Here is a 15,215-nt window from a genome sequence, read left to right as displayed (position 1 = left end):
CAACAAAAACACCCTCCGGTTAAGAAAAAGAAGAAGTAAAAAAAAAAAAAAAATGTTCTGAAAGCCAACCAATCACAACACTCGGTTGTTTCGATTTGATTGTCTCGAGCTTCATGATTGGCCGCCGCTGCTCCCCTGAGGCTCCCGCCCTCGATCGCCGATTGGTCAGTTTTCCCGGCTCTCCGCAGATCATTTGAATACGCCTGCTTTGTAGCTGCTCGCGGCGCCGCGGGTTCAAATGGACTCGAGTGTCAGCAGGAGACGCACAATGGAGCCGAGAACACGCCGATGAAAAGCACCCTTTTCTCTGTGTGTCGAGCACCGTGAGAACAGACGCGACCAGCGGAACTAACTCGTGGTCCAGCTTCTTTATTTCTCCCCCAGTCAGAGCAACTACAGCCGGACTGGTACCAGAGAGAGGTGGGTGTGGACCAGCTTTATTCATCTCATTGATTCAAAAATAACGAGCGTTAAAAAAGTTGTTTTTATCATCTTAACCTGGATCTTACAAATATATATGCGATCGTTGATCATCAATAGAGACTTGGTTAAAAGTTTTCTGTCTTTTTTTGTTTAAATGAACATTGAACGTGCGAAAACGGGTGCTTAAACGGGTGCAAACGGTCCTAGTTTCTGTTTTCCTTCTGGTTCTGTTGCTCCGTTTGTTGTTATTGTTTTGTTTCCCACTGGGAGGCTATACTTAGGCTGGCACACACACACACACACACATATTACTCACCAGCACCTGTGATGGGACAACACAACATGACCCTTTTTTTTCCTCTTTGTCAGCTTTTACTTTTTTTTATTGTGACTGTGACTCATGTGTGTGACGGATCTGATGATGTCTCTGGAAGAAAGTATTCATTTTAAATGACATTTATTTGAGTCTAAAAGTCATCTCAAGTGCAGTGGATTGTTTTGAAATCCATACCGAAGAGGAGATAATGTGTCTTGATCCTTTCAGACTGTAGGTTAATACTGTACTAGCCTACAGATCATTGAGAGGTGTGTGAGTGTGTGTGTGTGTCAGTGTCGCAGACATCTGAGATTAAAGATGGGTTTTTTTTATATCCACTGATCGTTGCCAATGACCTGTCAATCTGGCTGAGATTAAAGATTACATGTGCTGCTGAAACAATTGAACAAAGTCTTCTTCAGCAGTGAGACAAGTTTATTTTTGCATCAGCTGGTGTTAAATCACTTATCACCCGGTTCTTATCATCTACACACGTAGTATTATCACATTCTTACGGACTAGTTTCTCTGTGATTTATAATGGGGATAAGCAGCATGATAATAAACGTGTTGACTGGCATTAAAATTCACATCATCATAGAAGAAAATAGAGTTGAAATGAGATTATTTACAGAACATATTCAGCATATTCATGACATAAGTAGCTTTTGTTTCATAGAAACCTAAACACTTCATCATACTATTTGGAATAATCTAAGAAGTAACGGTACAATAATAAGATACAGTTGGCAAAATATTGAATCGGGTTGTACTACCACTCGGTCAGTGTACATCCCTTTACTTTAATGTCAGATTTAGGCACACATTACTGGTAAGTACCAATTTAAATTGGATCATGAACCGATTTTATAGACACACAAACTTTGTCTTGTGGTGAGCATAAAAAAAAAGAAGTAAAGTCAATTTCCAGGCAGAGTCAGGAATCTGTCAAACCTTAGGGTGGGTAGAATGTACAAATTTACACTCAACTCGAAAACCACAATCTTCCTCAAGAGCACCACATTTTCTGAATTTACTAAGGGGGGGATTTCCCTGCACACGGAACAACTGCAGCAAGACATTTGGCATTTAAATGTACAATAAGTAAGTAAATAAATGATCTTGAGTTTTGTTTGAATCCTTGCCATGAAAACTAGTTTGATTTTAATACCTTTTTGTTTATTGCTTCTTTAAGTTAACCACTGGAATGCAGGTGACGACAGTCAGGACTTTAACCTTGTTTATAGTCAAGAATCCCCGAATCAGACGCCTCACGCTCTCCACGTACACCATTAGAGTGAAGGTGCACGAGTTCAAAGATAGCTGAAGTCATTTAAGACCGATCACTCCGAGTGCTGGACTTTGACACGGTGTTTATTGGCGAGTTAGCACCAAGTGTTTGTGTGTCGTATAAAGTCAACATGATCCAGCGAGTGTTAAATTTGGCTAGTAGAAAAATCATTTTTTATTCCAAAGATTTCACTCGTCGTCATATTTTGCCATCTGCTTCAGTCGTAAGCCAACAAATTCGATTAAATGTCACAGTGAGGGCTTTGTGTTTTTTTTTTTTTTCTCCCGTTAATCTTGTTCCATCAGCCACTGTTGCCGTTGAGCACTGGCTTGTTTTTTTTCCTGGTCAAAGAGCACATGGAGGACAATTGGCTTTAAACAAGTCCTTCTGAGAACCATCTGTCTTGTCGGTTGTAACTGGAGACGAACATTGACTTCAAACGTCGTCTATCAGGAAATGTCTCCCTGCGCGGTTAAAATATGAGTTTTGATACCATAGCCAAGACGGTTTCCTCCTACTCCTATATAGCTTCTGGTAAACAAGTGAGTCATATCGGACGATAAAAGGGGTGTTTGATGCGACGGTTTCAGGAAGACGATGGTTTTGTTTTACGCCTCTGAAGTGAAATTGATCCGGTCCTTGGAATGTGCGGCCCCGACAGCAGCCAGAGGTGTGAGAGCGCCGGCGGATGTTGGATGTGCTGTGATCTCTTTCAGCAGGTCTTTGTGAGACTGTTAATGCCATGACGGGAGAGATAATACCTCTATTGTCCCTCGGCCCCCTTGCGTACGGAGCCCAACCCCAACGCTCCTAGTCCTAGTCGGCCCACACAGCAACACTGTTTGACTTGGAAAGGTGTTTAATCGTTAACTCTCGGTCTAACCAGTGCAAACTCGGCTTAGTCATCCGTCAAAATTTCAGATTTACGCTTGTGTGTTTTATTTCTAAACGTTTTCACACCTTGGCGGTGCTTCAGTTTGACTGGATGAGAACGCAGTTCCTTTTGGAGACGGCAGTTGCGTTTGTTAGCCTTTAGTAACACCATGACTGAATTACTGAAACTTTCAGGAAGAGAAACCGACAAAATAAAAGCCCATCTCTCGGTGGTGCTGGTGACTCTTGTGTTCGATGTACTTTAATATCAATAGATCAACGGCCCTGCATACATTTAAAATAGAAAAAAAACAAATGGCTCTTGTATGGTTTATATGTATAAAATAATCATTACCACTAGATGGCAGCAGTTATTACATCCTCTGCAGCCAAAGGAACGATAAAACCCCTCAAAGATCCTGACGATGACTGAGGACAAGAGGATACAGTCGATTCCAGAAGCTTTTAAAGCTGATGTTTGGTCATATTTTGGTTTTTAGAAACAAATGAAAGGCAGGGCGGAGTTGTCAAGAGTCATGTGGTCTGTAAATTCTACAACACCAGAGGAAAGTACTCGGATGATACTACAAATATATCCGTATTCCTACAGTATCTCATTGTAGCTCCTGTATTGTATCGCCTGCTTCTTGACAGTTCACACCCCAAGTTATTACTAACAAATTGTACATCAGGATCTAAAATGGCATCATGTTTCTGTCACTGGCTCGTCGACGGGTAGACATTCTATCTCGGAAGCTGTAAGAGATTTCTCAAAATTTGTCCGATTGTAAACAAACCCAAACCATCTCCAGCGAGACCACTTGGCCAAAGCCACAAGAATCCAGACGAGGAAGTTCACCCAGAAAAAAAAGAATAGTACATCAGGCAGGAAAGTACATTTTTGTGGCTCAATCGTTGCCATGTTATACAAACTCTGCATCTTTGCCATTTTTTGTGTTTCCCACATCAAACCCGGAGGCTAAAGCTGCAGTCCTTCACATTTCACGCAGAGGAATAAAGCAAACAAACTTTCAGAGTAAAATTACCCGGCTTGGGTCGTGATTAAGTTGCCCTGACAAGGTCCAACCTATGATTTTAGACCCAGATGCCGTCTGGGAGCCCCGATGCTGGAGTTCTGTCTGGGAAAGTCAAAGTTTGTCTAAAGTTTAGTTTAGTTTTTCCTCACTCGATTGAGATGAATCGGTTAGAGACGGTAAGAGAATCCGGATTATATCAAAGAAAACCTCCAGGGGTCGTCTCACGGTGATGTTTTGATAAAAGTTTTAGAGTAAGTTCACTTGATCGCTGACTGAAGAATGAACCGGCTGACTGAGAAACTTGGTTCAGATTTCCTTGGCATACCCCTAAAGTCTGGAGCAGAAGCAGCAGGCAATGATCACAAGGTTCTGAAGACGGCTGGTGCCGGACCGGCTTACGCTGGCATCGTGCCAGTTAATGGTCTCTTTATGAAAGTTTTTTTTTTGTCGTGGTGGGCAGCATTTGTTAACGCGTGACATGTGCGTGTGTTCGGATTATACATGCATTAAGCATCGGCGCCAGAGCGGTCAACACGGTTGCGATGCCCGGCTCGACACGCCTCTGACGGACAAACAAAGTCTGGCTGGATTCTTGCGTGGCTTTGTGTTCAGAGACTGTACATGGGGGGGGGGGCGCACATGTCACCGCACGTTAATTCAGTGCGTGTGCGGCTGCTCGGATTGATTTACGCTGGCATGTGGCCGCCAGACAGACAACAGTAGTGGGATAAAAATGGCTCCTTGGTTAAAACACGCCTGGGTGGTGATCTGGGATCAGCTTACTGAGCTTAGATCCAATTATCTCAGCCATTAGGGACGAACAAAAAAAAAACTTGCTTCCTCGAGACCATCCATCTGTCAGTGCGGGTTTGATTCTCTAAACCACATGTTTCAAACTCCTGGCCCCCGGGGGCCAAGTCCGTCCGTCCAAGTCATTTTTGGATTGACCCCAAATCAAAGTAGACGAATGTTAGCGTTGTTATGTTGACCTATAAATATGTCATCGTTGAAGACGAGACAGGGAACATGGATTATGGATGTCAACAGTAAACGTAAACTGGTTTATTTTGGTGAAGGAGGTCAAACATGAAGATGACTAAATAAAAGAATGTCAAAAATCTGTTATTAAAAATATACACATGTTCTTTTAAGCTGCTAAACTATTTCTGATTAAGTTTAACACCCCCGATCTAAACTAAATAATGCGAAGAACAACATAAACTTCATGTTAAATTCCGCGTGAAGGTTAAGCTCAGTAGCTGTGGTTGGATTTCAACGACTCTCCCAGACTTTGTTTTGATTGACAGGTCGTCAACTCTGCTGTAAAGGAGAGCGACTGAGTCACACAGCCTCACAATGGCAGGAAGTTACACTAGAGAGGCTTGTCGTCATGACGACGGAGCAGCAAAGTGCATTTCGTTCCCTATGCTTTATGAGACATAAGTTGGCTTTTATTGCGAAGAATCTTAAATGATTTAGCACTATTGTGTATCTAGCATTAGCTCTTTGAGCATGAAGTATATTTGAGAAGAAATGCAGTCGTACAGTTTCCACGTTCTCAAATGGTTAAAAACCCACATTTTTTAGTAACATTATATGATTAATAATAGTATATGGACGAGGTTTTAATTGTTAACCTTTTATTTAAATCAAGAAACTCAACATTGCATATGATATCTCTCTCAGTAACGGTGACCTGAACAGCCTCCATAATGCTTTGCCGCCCAGCCAACCAATCACTTTTGACATAGCAACATAGATGTAGCATTTTAACACAGTATTGAAGCGACACAGCCCTCACTAAATAGTATCATCATAGGAGTTTTGTTGGCAACGTAAATAAGTTCTGTGCTGTCATATTTTGAAGTTTATATGCTGTTCAAATAAATAACCTGTTTCTAATGGGACATACAAAGAAGGAGCATTCCTGGCTGCATGCTACAATATTAAAAAAATATATAGGGCCGTGTGCAAAAAAAACCTTGAGGATTTTTACTCGTCACTATACGTAAAAGTGCGAGGATAACTTTCCGTATTGGATATAACTGAACTCCGGAATTGTTGGAGATCATCGGCGTTTGTTCATATTGTTCTGTGGTCTTTTGAAGCTTAATAGTGTTTTTCATCTTTCTTTCCCAAAGGTCACCATGCCTCCCACTACCCCATATGCCGGGAAGTTCAGCTCCTGCGGCCTCTACAGCAACAACAACAACAACTACTCCGAGCCGCACAGTCCGTACCACAGCGGCTGCCCCGCCAAGCTGACCAAGGAGAACGTCTACAACAGCAGCTATTCCTCGGCCGAGAACTCCTACGACAAGCCACAGTCTCGCACCGTGTACCGCAGCTCCTCCGTGGGCTCGTCCTCGTCGTCCAAGGAGCACCATTACAGCGCCGCCTCCGTGAACCCGTACTCGCCGACGCCGCCGCCGCCACCGCCTCGGAGCCCGCGCCAGCACTGCACTTCCTGTCCGGCTCGCACGCACCGCCAGACGTCGGGCAGCAGCGGCGGCAGCAGCAGCGAGCAGTCGTGTCAGAGCAACACGACCGCCATCAAGTCGCGACAACACGGTCACGGGATCACGGCCAGCTACGGCGAGATGTGCTACCATGACAACAGCCTGGTGTCGGCGTCTCTGGAGGCTCTGATCCAGCACCTGGTCCCCACGGTCGACTACTACCCCGACGTAAGTTTCACTCACTGCTGAGCAGGAATGTGGTGATACGATACTATCACGATACAGTGGAACGATCGAGTATTTGCGATACTCTAGGAACAACAATATATTTGCAGTATTGTATAAGTACTTGACTCTGATGTTGCAGAATTTACAGACCAAATGACTCTTGATAAAGTTGTAACTGCTTTTAAACCAAAATATGTCCAAAAATCATCTGTAAGATGCTGGAGTCAACTGTATCCTCTCGTCCTCAGCCCTCATCAGGATTCCGTTGTGGGACTTCATTGTTCCTTTAGCTACAGAGAACACAATAACTGCTGCCTTCTAGCAGCCAGAAGTTTTAATTGCAACATGAGATTGAACAGATATTATAACATGTTATTATTAATCAAGTGATTTCATTATATAAACATTTTTGGAATATTTTTGATAAAGTTGTAGCTGCTTTTATTTGGTTTGAAACCAAAATATGTCCAAAAATCATCTTTAAAAGATGCTGTAGTCAACTGTATCCTCTCGTCCTCAGCCATCACCAGGATTCCGTTGTGAGACTTCATTGTTCCTTTAGCTCAGGGGTAGGGAACCTGGTCCAGAAAGAGCCGCAGTGGGTGCAGGTTTTTGTTCCAACCGATCAAGCATGTACAGTTTAACCAATGAGGTTTCAGCTGAACAAGCAACACCAGACTGACAATCAACTGATTACACTCCTAAGACACCTGATTGGATAAAATGTGTCCTCTTGAATGGTTGGAACGAAACCTGCACCCACTGCGGCTCTTTCTGGACCAGGTTCCCTACCCCTGCTTTAGCTACAGAGGACACAATAACTGCTGCCGTCTAGCAGCCAGAAGTTTTAATCGCGACACGGAATTGAACAAATATTTAAAATGTTAATATTAATCAAGTGATTTCGTTATATACACATTTTTGGAATATAAAAAAGTCCCCCCCCCAAAAAAAACACAACAACAAATACATCACTGTTGAATATCAATACGGTATTGGGATAAATGTATTGATATTTCTCATGTCCCAGTTCTTCCCCTGACCGTGTCTTCATTGTGTCTCCAGAGGTCGTACGTCTTCACCTTCCTGCTGAGCTCGCGCCTCTTCCTGCACCCGTACGAGCTCATGACCCGGGTGTGCCACCTGTGTGTGGAGCAGCAGCGCTCAGGAGACGCCCTGCTGGATAAGGTGGGTGTTGTGGACTCAGAGGCGATAACGGAGTCAGCACTCCTGTTTGACTTTGATAAGAACTGAAGTCACTTGGCGGCGCTGAAGATGTTTTCCTGGAGCAGATTTTTATTACATTGCTCAAAATGTGTTTTTTTTTTCCCAGATCCGCTTCCGCGAGGTCGCCCCGAAGCTGGTGCAGCTGCTGACCGAGTGGACGGAGACCTTCCCGTACGACTTCAGGGATGACAGAATGATGCGCTGCCTCAAGGACATGACGCATCACGTCGCCAGAGGAGACGAGGTGCGTATCTTTGCCAAGCGAGCCCCTGATGTTTGCACAGACGGCGTCACTATTGGCAGCGAGACTCCAGAGCAGACGGACAAAATGAAAGAAGCGTGTTTGCTCAGAGTCAATAGTATTAAGTCGATGGCAACCATGAATGGTTCTTGACGCAACAACATGAGAATTTGTAACGTCTTTCATCCGTCCGGGTCGTTGGGTGCAGCTCCCACCATAGCTAATCTCACTGATAATTATGTTAATATGTAGTTTTTGTTCATGATTCTTCATGACGATCTTGTCTCTATAAAGACCTGACATCATTATAAATGTACAACTAAATGCTTTATTAAAATAATACATTTTAGGAAAATACAAAAATGAATAAAAGCCTTATGTCTGTCGAGGAACTAAGATATTTCTGTATACATTTGAACTTTTATTTGATTAACTATTTATGTATTTTGTTATTTCAACATTTATTTATACATTAAGCGTATGATTCATTTATTTTTTTCCTTTTTTATTTTATTTTTCGACTCGTCTAATCACTGCTTCAGACTGACGTTGGATCGACCTATTCAATTTACAAAAAGGCAGCGAAATGATTTAATTAATAAAAGAGGAAAATTACAAAAACTTAAATATATTACAAGCCAATTGTATAAGTGATGAATAAATACAAGAGGAAATGATGAAATGCATACTGTATATAGTTAAATGTAGAAATAAATCAAAGTTCAAATGAATAAATTGATGTATATGTACACAGAAATGGCACCGTTCTTTGACAGAAATAAAAATCATTCATTTATATAATAGACTTAGATTAGATTAGATTTATACATTCATTTATACACTTATACATTTATTTACATATGTTTTATTTATAATACTGTCATTTTAAAAAACATTTTTTAATTTCTGATAATTACACCTTTAACTTTATAAAACTGTCATAATAATACAATAATGAATTCCATATATAATTCACTTTAACAATCGTATCTCAACAACGTAGCAGCCGAGTTGATGAATCTCTAATTTTATGGTATTGTCTTTGACCTACATTGTCGATCTGACCCACAAGTCGACGATCCAGCAGCTGTTTTTTATTGACCCGGTGACTTTTATTGTCGCGTCTCCACCAGCAGTACTCCTGGAGAGCCATGCAGCAGATGACCCAGCGCCTGATCAAGCGTCTGTCGGCCCTCGGCCAGTACGAGGAGGCGGTGGCGACGCTGAACGCCGTGGCGACGGAGCGACCCGCCTCCCTGAAGAACAAACAGACGTCGGGGCAGCGGAGCGACATACTGAGCGTGTGCGATGACCCCTTTTTCCTGGCTCAGCAACTCACACACGTCGAGCTGGTAAGAGGAGCCGCGGCTTCTTGTTGTTGTTGTTGGGTCTATTTCTAGAAGTGTTACTTTTTGCCACTTTTAATTGTTTCTGTGAATAGAAAGCAGCTTGTTTACGTCTATCTTTACTTTCGGGTGAGCGTGTGTGGGCGGCTGTAAAGTTAGAAGCATTTTTTACGAGGAGTCGCTTTTGGTAGCAGCTTTGATTCTGGATCTATAAAATGTCGCCGTGTTTAGAAGCGTCTTTGTTGCACAATTAGCTTTAATTGAAGATGCTTTTTCTTCAACTCTTCCTTTTGTTTCGGCTTCCAGGACCGACTGAGTTTCATCGGCCCGGAAGAGTTCATCCAAACGTTCGCCATGAAGGATCCTCTGGAGAACAACAAGGTAACGCTTGTTTCATTATTTACTTTTTGTATCTTTGCAGAAGTGCTTGAATATTTGATCTCCGTCCCAGTTTGAAACACGACCAACAGAGTTAGAGCTGCAGACATGATGCTGTGTTTGGAAGGAAACATTTAGATTATGTGGCCCCCCCCAGGTAGTTGGTCTAAAAATCAAAGTATGGAGCGGGTGATTGAGATGAAATGAGGAATATTCTGGATTATGGATGTCAAAAATAACACCGAGACCACCACTAAGAGTAAAACTGATGTTGAAGGGAAGGAATTTGCGGAGAGTGTTGTTCTTGAACCGAGCTTCAAATCCTGAACAATTTAATATCCAGTATCTGTTTTTGTTATCAGATTTCATGGAGTGAGTTCAAGGGGATGAAAATATGAAGGAACAACATTTGGGTTCCTTTGTTTTCCACTTTCTCTGTTTTTTGTTTTTACAAGTTTTAATTCTTGGAAAGTAGGTCAAGTCCTCCGTTCTCGGGTACCTTCTCTACAATAACTTGGATCTGGAGGATCATCCCTTATCTGTCTCCTCTTATTGACCTTTTTAGGTCAAAAATATCTCTCTATCAATGCTGTGAATTCCCTAAAAGATCAAGTATCTATGAAATACTTGCTGTATGTGCTGTGGCGAAAAAAACGATTTCCCGAAGAAGACCTCCTGAGGGATCAATAAAGTTCTACCTTACCTTAAATATATCCATAGAAGGGTCTTCTATATTGATACAAAATTGTCACATGACAACTAATATTACTGACAATTGTCTCTACCCTCAACTACACAAGAGGCAGGAATTATATTTGGCCCAAGGGTGTCTGCTGGAGCTGCTGCCCCTGCGACCCGACCCCAGAAGACAAATAATAGTCCAATATAAGTATTTTTGTTTGATTTAAATTCAAGATCTTCAAATGAAGAAGCGGTTACACCACAGCTGTAATGTAATAACTCTACCAACCAACTCGCGGTTAATCTAGTTAGTTTCACATGATTCAGTCTGGTTTGTATTATTCCTGTGAGAAGAAACTTATTTTACTTTCAGCTTCTAAAAGCTCATCCTGAGTGGCCTGAACTTACTAGAAAAGCCAAAATGGTTTTATTCAAGTCGAGTCAGTGAAGTTTTCGCTTCAGCAAATGTGGTTTTGCCGCCACATGAAAGAGCCTCTGTGCGGATGAAGGTAGATTCATCTTATTTCTCACACAGTGTCGTTTGACGTGACACCAGACCGAGTGAAAGAGCCGCTCTGTTCCTCGCTGAAGAGCCGGTTCCCTCCTGAGTGCGTCACCTGAATGTGGGCTCAGCGAGCGCCACAGAGCCATCTCCTCCCGCTCCTTGTCATTGGCTTACATAAGACTCACTTTGTGCGAGAGAGCGCCGGAGTCGGCGTAGGGGGGGACCTGAGGTACAGAGGGGGGGGGAACGTGGAGTGGAAGTGGGCCGACGCAGTTGTGTAAGTGTTTAAGAGAGCCCGGATCCTGAGGATTACATCAGCGCAGCCAACTCAGGTTTATTTATACGACGCTATGTGATATTTATTTATGTGAGAACGCCTCTGGCTGGATCGGCTACCCACCGCACGACTCCCAGGGAGCCGAGCGAAATGGAAATGCAAATGTCGCGTCACCGACTCCGGCGAGTGGGCGAGAGGAGTCTTCGCTGGCATTTTCAGAGGAAATGACTCTTGAGCTGTCAATCTGCTGCCGAGGCGCGTCAAAAGATTGACATGAAAAAATGAATTTTAAGTAACTCTTGAGCTGCTAGAGCAGACATGGGCAAAGAAACTCATCTAAGAATTTCAAAGTATGTATTACTAGTTCAACTCTAATTACTACTAAAGAGATTTTTTACATTATTTTATTGTATAATGTGATTTTTATTTCTTTATTGTCTGATGTGATTTTATTGTTACTTTTATCTGTGAGGTTTCCTTATGAGTCCTGAGAGGCGCTCTTAAAAAATGTATTATTATATTTTTGAGTATTTATTGTCCACCAAAAAGATTAATATCGGATGCGTTTATATCGGATAAAAAACAATAAATACAATAAAATACTAATATTAATTCCCTTGTTTTATTTAAGTTATTTATTAAAGTTTTTTGGGTTTTTTTTGTATTACCAATTAGGTAATTTAGGCCTTTCTCTCCTTTTGCTTGTTGGCCCCTCACAACATTCACTGTATAAAATGTGGCCCCTGAGGAAATCTAATTTCCCATCACTCTACTAGTCCGGTCTAATAAGATTCTCATTTTCCTCTGTTGTTAAAGTACTGAATATTTCAATTAAAGCTTTTCTTTTAAGTGCAAACATACAGAGAAATGTAAAAAAAAAGAAAATGTTTCATTGATGATAATACTGTGCCACATGATTCACCGTGTTTTTTGTTTGTGTTTCAGGGTTTCTTCCGGAAACGTAAAACCAGCAACCTGGAGGCGTATGTGAACTGGTTCAACAGACTCAGCTACTTTGTTGCCACAGAAATCTGCACGGTGAGTGACACTTTCCATTTTAATGTCACACAAGTAGAACATTTTCTTTTCAAAATATCACCTTAAAGAATCTTAATGTCAATCTAGTCAAGTAAGCAGTTTCTTGTTAGTGGATTAAAAAAATATGAGTTGTTTTGTGATAATAAAGTTACTAATCGTTTTAAAAACACGGGTAAAAAAAAGTATTATTTGTTCATAAAATTTCTGAAAGTGCAACTTGCTAATTGTCGTGTTCCCTGCAGCCGGTGAAGAAGAAGCAAAGAGCTCGCATCATCGAGTTCTTCATCGACGTGGCGCAGGAATGTTTCAACATCGGCAACTTCAACTCCCTGATGGCCATCATCAGTGAGTGTTCTCCTCCGACGACTGTGTATCTTGGTCTTAAAGTGTTAAAGTGTCTCGCCTCTCGGAGCCCTCCTCCGCCCTGGTCCCATTATCGTGGGCTCAGTTCCACCCAAGACAAACACAATTATGTGTAAGATGCATAAACGCTGTTATTATAGGTGGATCTCCTCTGCTGACTCAGCGCATGTTTCCTCTGAGCTCTCGTGGCTCCACACTGGTTTAAGAGAGAACTTTTCGTACCTCCGGGGAAGCGACGGTAGACGATGTGTATTTGTAGATGTTCACCCTCTCTCTCGTGTGTTTGTGTCTCGCAGCTGGGATGAACATGAGTCCTGTTGCCAGACTGAAGAAAACCTGGAGTAAAGTCAACACGGACAAGTTTGAGATCCTGGAGGTGAGTGAGGCGGCATCAGAGACGTTCATCTAGCAGCTTCATGAGCGCGAGTTTAACCCCTGCGCCTCCTCTTCTTCACCCCCTTCAGCACCAGATGGATCCGTCCAGCAACTTCACTAACTATCGCACGGCGCTCAGAGGAGCCAACCAGCGCTCAGAGACGGCCCACAGCGTCCAGGAGAAGGTGAGGAATCTGACCGTTTCTGTACCGGTGACATGTTTACATTCCGTAATAAGAGATGGACATAAACTTTTTTTTTTCCCTCGCACCTCCAGATTGTCATACCCTTCTTCAGTCTTCTGATCAAAGACATCTACTTCCTGAACGAAGGGTGTGCCAGCCGACTGACCAACGGACACATCAACTTTGAGGTCAGTGAACGACAAGATGCAAAGACTTGACTCTTGTCAGTCTTCACCAAGACAATATAATCCATATATATACATTTGTTTATACATTATAGTGGAGTTGTAGAGGGAGAAAATCCTTGTCCCATGAGTTTTTTTTGTTTGGGTCGTTTCATTTGTATTTGAACAATGCACCCTTGTGGTGAGAACTAGTAATGGCGGCTGTATTCTGTTCCTACTAGCAAACTGCTGTGGATCTTTAGAAAATACACTCACTATTTTTAACATTAATTATTAGACTTAGGCACATTTAAATCCACACGCATACCAAAGCTATTAAAACTGCAGTTTCAGTTTCTTCGTGCGCTATTTGTAAATAATAGTGTTGAAGGTTCTTAATTTCCATGCTTTTTCAAATTTAGATGTATACATTTAATTTTAAATAAATAGAAATGTTTAAAAATCTATTATTTTTATGTACAGAAAAAAAATATCTTCTTTTAGTTTCGATAGTTTTTATTTGTATTTGAACAGCGCACCCTTGTGGAGAGAACAAGTAGTTGACGTTGTCATAATTGTCATTTGTAAGCTGCTGCGGATCTTTCAAAGTGTTAAAAACTTTTCTTATAATATGTTTCAGAGAATGTATTTTTTAAAAGACACACACATACCAAAACAAGTCAAACGGGTGTTTCAGTTTTTTTATGTGCGTTTGTGTTGTCCTGTTTGTAAATAAGTTTGTGTCTTTGATGCAGAAACTGTGGGAGTTGGCCAAGCAGGTCAGCGAGTTCCTGGTCTGGCGTCAGGTGGTTTGTCCGTTCGAGCGAGATCGCCGCATACTGCAGTACCTGGTCACCACCCCGATCTTCACCGAAGACGGTGAGTGTGAACGCGAGACCACGTTTATAAAAGAAATTGAAGATGATATTCAACTAAATCTCCTCGCAGAGCTTCATCTGGCCTCGTACGAGAGCGAGGGCCCGGAGAACAACCTGGAGAAAGACAGTCGCAGATCTCTGAGGTGATCATTTACATCCATTACTCTCCTTCTTGTATTACGTCGCACCTCGACTCACGTTAGCTCGTCTGTCCTCCTCAGATCTTCTCTGCTGCATCGAGAGAATCGTTCCTGAGACGACGTGAAATGAGCTTCTTCTCGCATCATCGCAAACATTCCTTCTGGATCGTTTCTCCGACGAGACTCGGATGAATCTCAGCGACGCTGAGGAGTCACAAACTTTTTTTCGACGGCAGCTTTCGCTTCTGACTCTGTCAACGTGAGCGCTTCTTCTGTCTCCTTCAGGACAAGAACATCTCATGAACTGTCACAGCTGGTGACCCTGGGTTTGAGACCCCGCGACACACGAGCGCCGACCTGACAAACATCTGCACTAATTTGCTGCGTCGTGATGAAGCTACAGCGTCGAGCTGAATAAATCCAACGCACTTGTGTATCGTGTCGTTTTACAGACTTTACTCCTATTTTAGGATGTTGTTTCTGAACTACAGTATTACATTTTGTATTCCTTTTAAAATGTCCCTCGTGAGGTTGAAGCAGGAGCTTGTTGCTGGTTGGCTGGTCCTGTGTAAGCTCTTTTGTATAAAACTGTGTGTGTGTGTGTAACGTGTACATAAATATTCAGTTTCATATGGACAATAAGTCATTTTATGTATTTCTTAACGTCTTTTTCATGCTCTACTCTGTATTGTGTATGTAGTCTGAAGGTGTTTTCTGGAAAAAAAGAAAATCTATTTTTGGCTTTTAAATAAACAGAATACCTGATCTGACCTTTTGTCTTCCTCGATAAT

General features: G+C 42.1%; 1 protein-coding gene across 3 annotated transcripts; it reads left to right on the top strand.

The window, feature by feature from the left end:
* Nucleotides 1-210: 210 nt before the first annotated feature.
* Nucleotides 211-15,194, top strand: LOC148079531 (ras-GEF domain-containing family member 1B-B-like). Of its 3 annotated transcripts, none has more exons than XM_087791119.1 (14): nucleotides 211-420; nucleotides 6,081-6,626; nucleotides 7,692-7,814; nucleotides 7,960-8,097; nucleotides 9,228-9,446; nucleotides 9,747-9,821; nucleotides 12,227-12,319; nucleotides 12,562-12,664; nucleotides 12,979-13,058; nucleotides 13,147-13,242; nucleotides 13,335-13,430; nucleotides 14,162-14,285; nucleotides 14,355-14,427; nucleotides 14,506-15,194. In XM_087791119.1, the coding sequence occupies exons 2-14, from the start codon at nucleotides 6,087-6,089 to the stop codon at nucleotides 14,537-14,539; spliced, it is 1,794 nt and encodes a 597-aa protein (XP_087647245.1). In that variant the 5' UTR covers nucleotides 211-420; nucleotides 6,081-6,086; the 3' UTR covers nucleotides 14,540-15,194. The 3 variants fall into 3 exon arrangements, with proteins under 3 accessions (XP_087647245.1, XP_087647247.1, XP_087647246.1); XM_087791120.1 differs by having other exon boundaries at nucleotides 212-420; nucleotides 9,231-9,446; XM_087791121.1 differs by lacking the exon at nucleotides 14,506-15,194 and having other exon boundaries at nucleotides 14,355-14,431.
* The last annotated feature ends 21 nt before the right edge of the window (nucleotides 15,195-15,215 follow it).

This window comes from Callionymus lyra, chromosome 5 (genome assembly GCF_982586985.1).
Source record: "Callionymus lyra chromosome 5, fCalLyr1.hap1.1, whole genome shotgun sequence".
NCBI lineage: Eukaryota > Metazoa > Chordata > Actinopteri > Syngnathiformes > Callionymidae > Callionymus > Callionymus lyra.
Note: the sequence above shows the minus strand (reverse complement) of the source record. Positions and strands in the feature narration are given on the sequence as shown.

Bases quoted from the DNA above. Each gene is read 5' to 3' on its own strand.
- LOC148079531 (XM_087791119.1), top strand. From the start codon at position 6,087: ATGCCTCCCACTACCCCATATGCCGGGAAGTTCAGCTCCTGCGGCCTC. The intron at 9,822-12,226 runs GTAACGCTTGTT...TTTGTGTTTCAG, and splicing joins ATCCTCTGGAGAACAACAAG to GGTTTCTTCCGGAAACGTAA. The intron at 13,243-13,334 runs GTGAGGAATCTG...TCGCACCTCCAG, and splicing joins CCCACAGCGTCCAGGAGAAG to ATTGTCATACCCTTCTTCAG.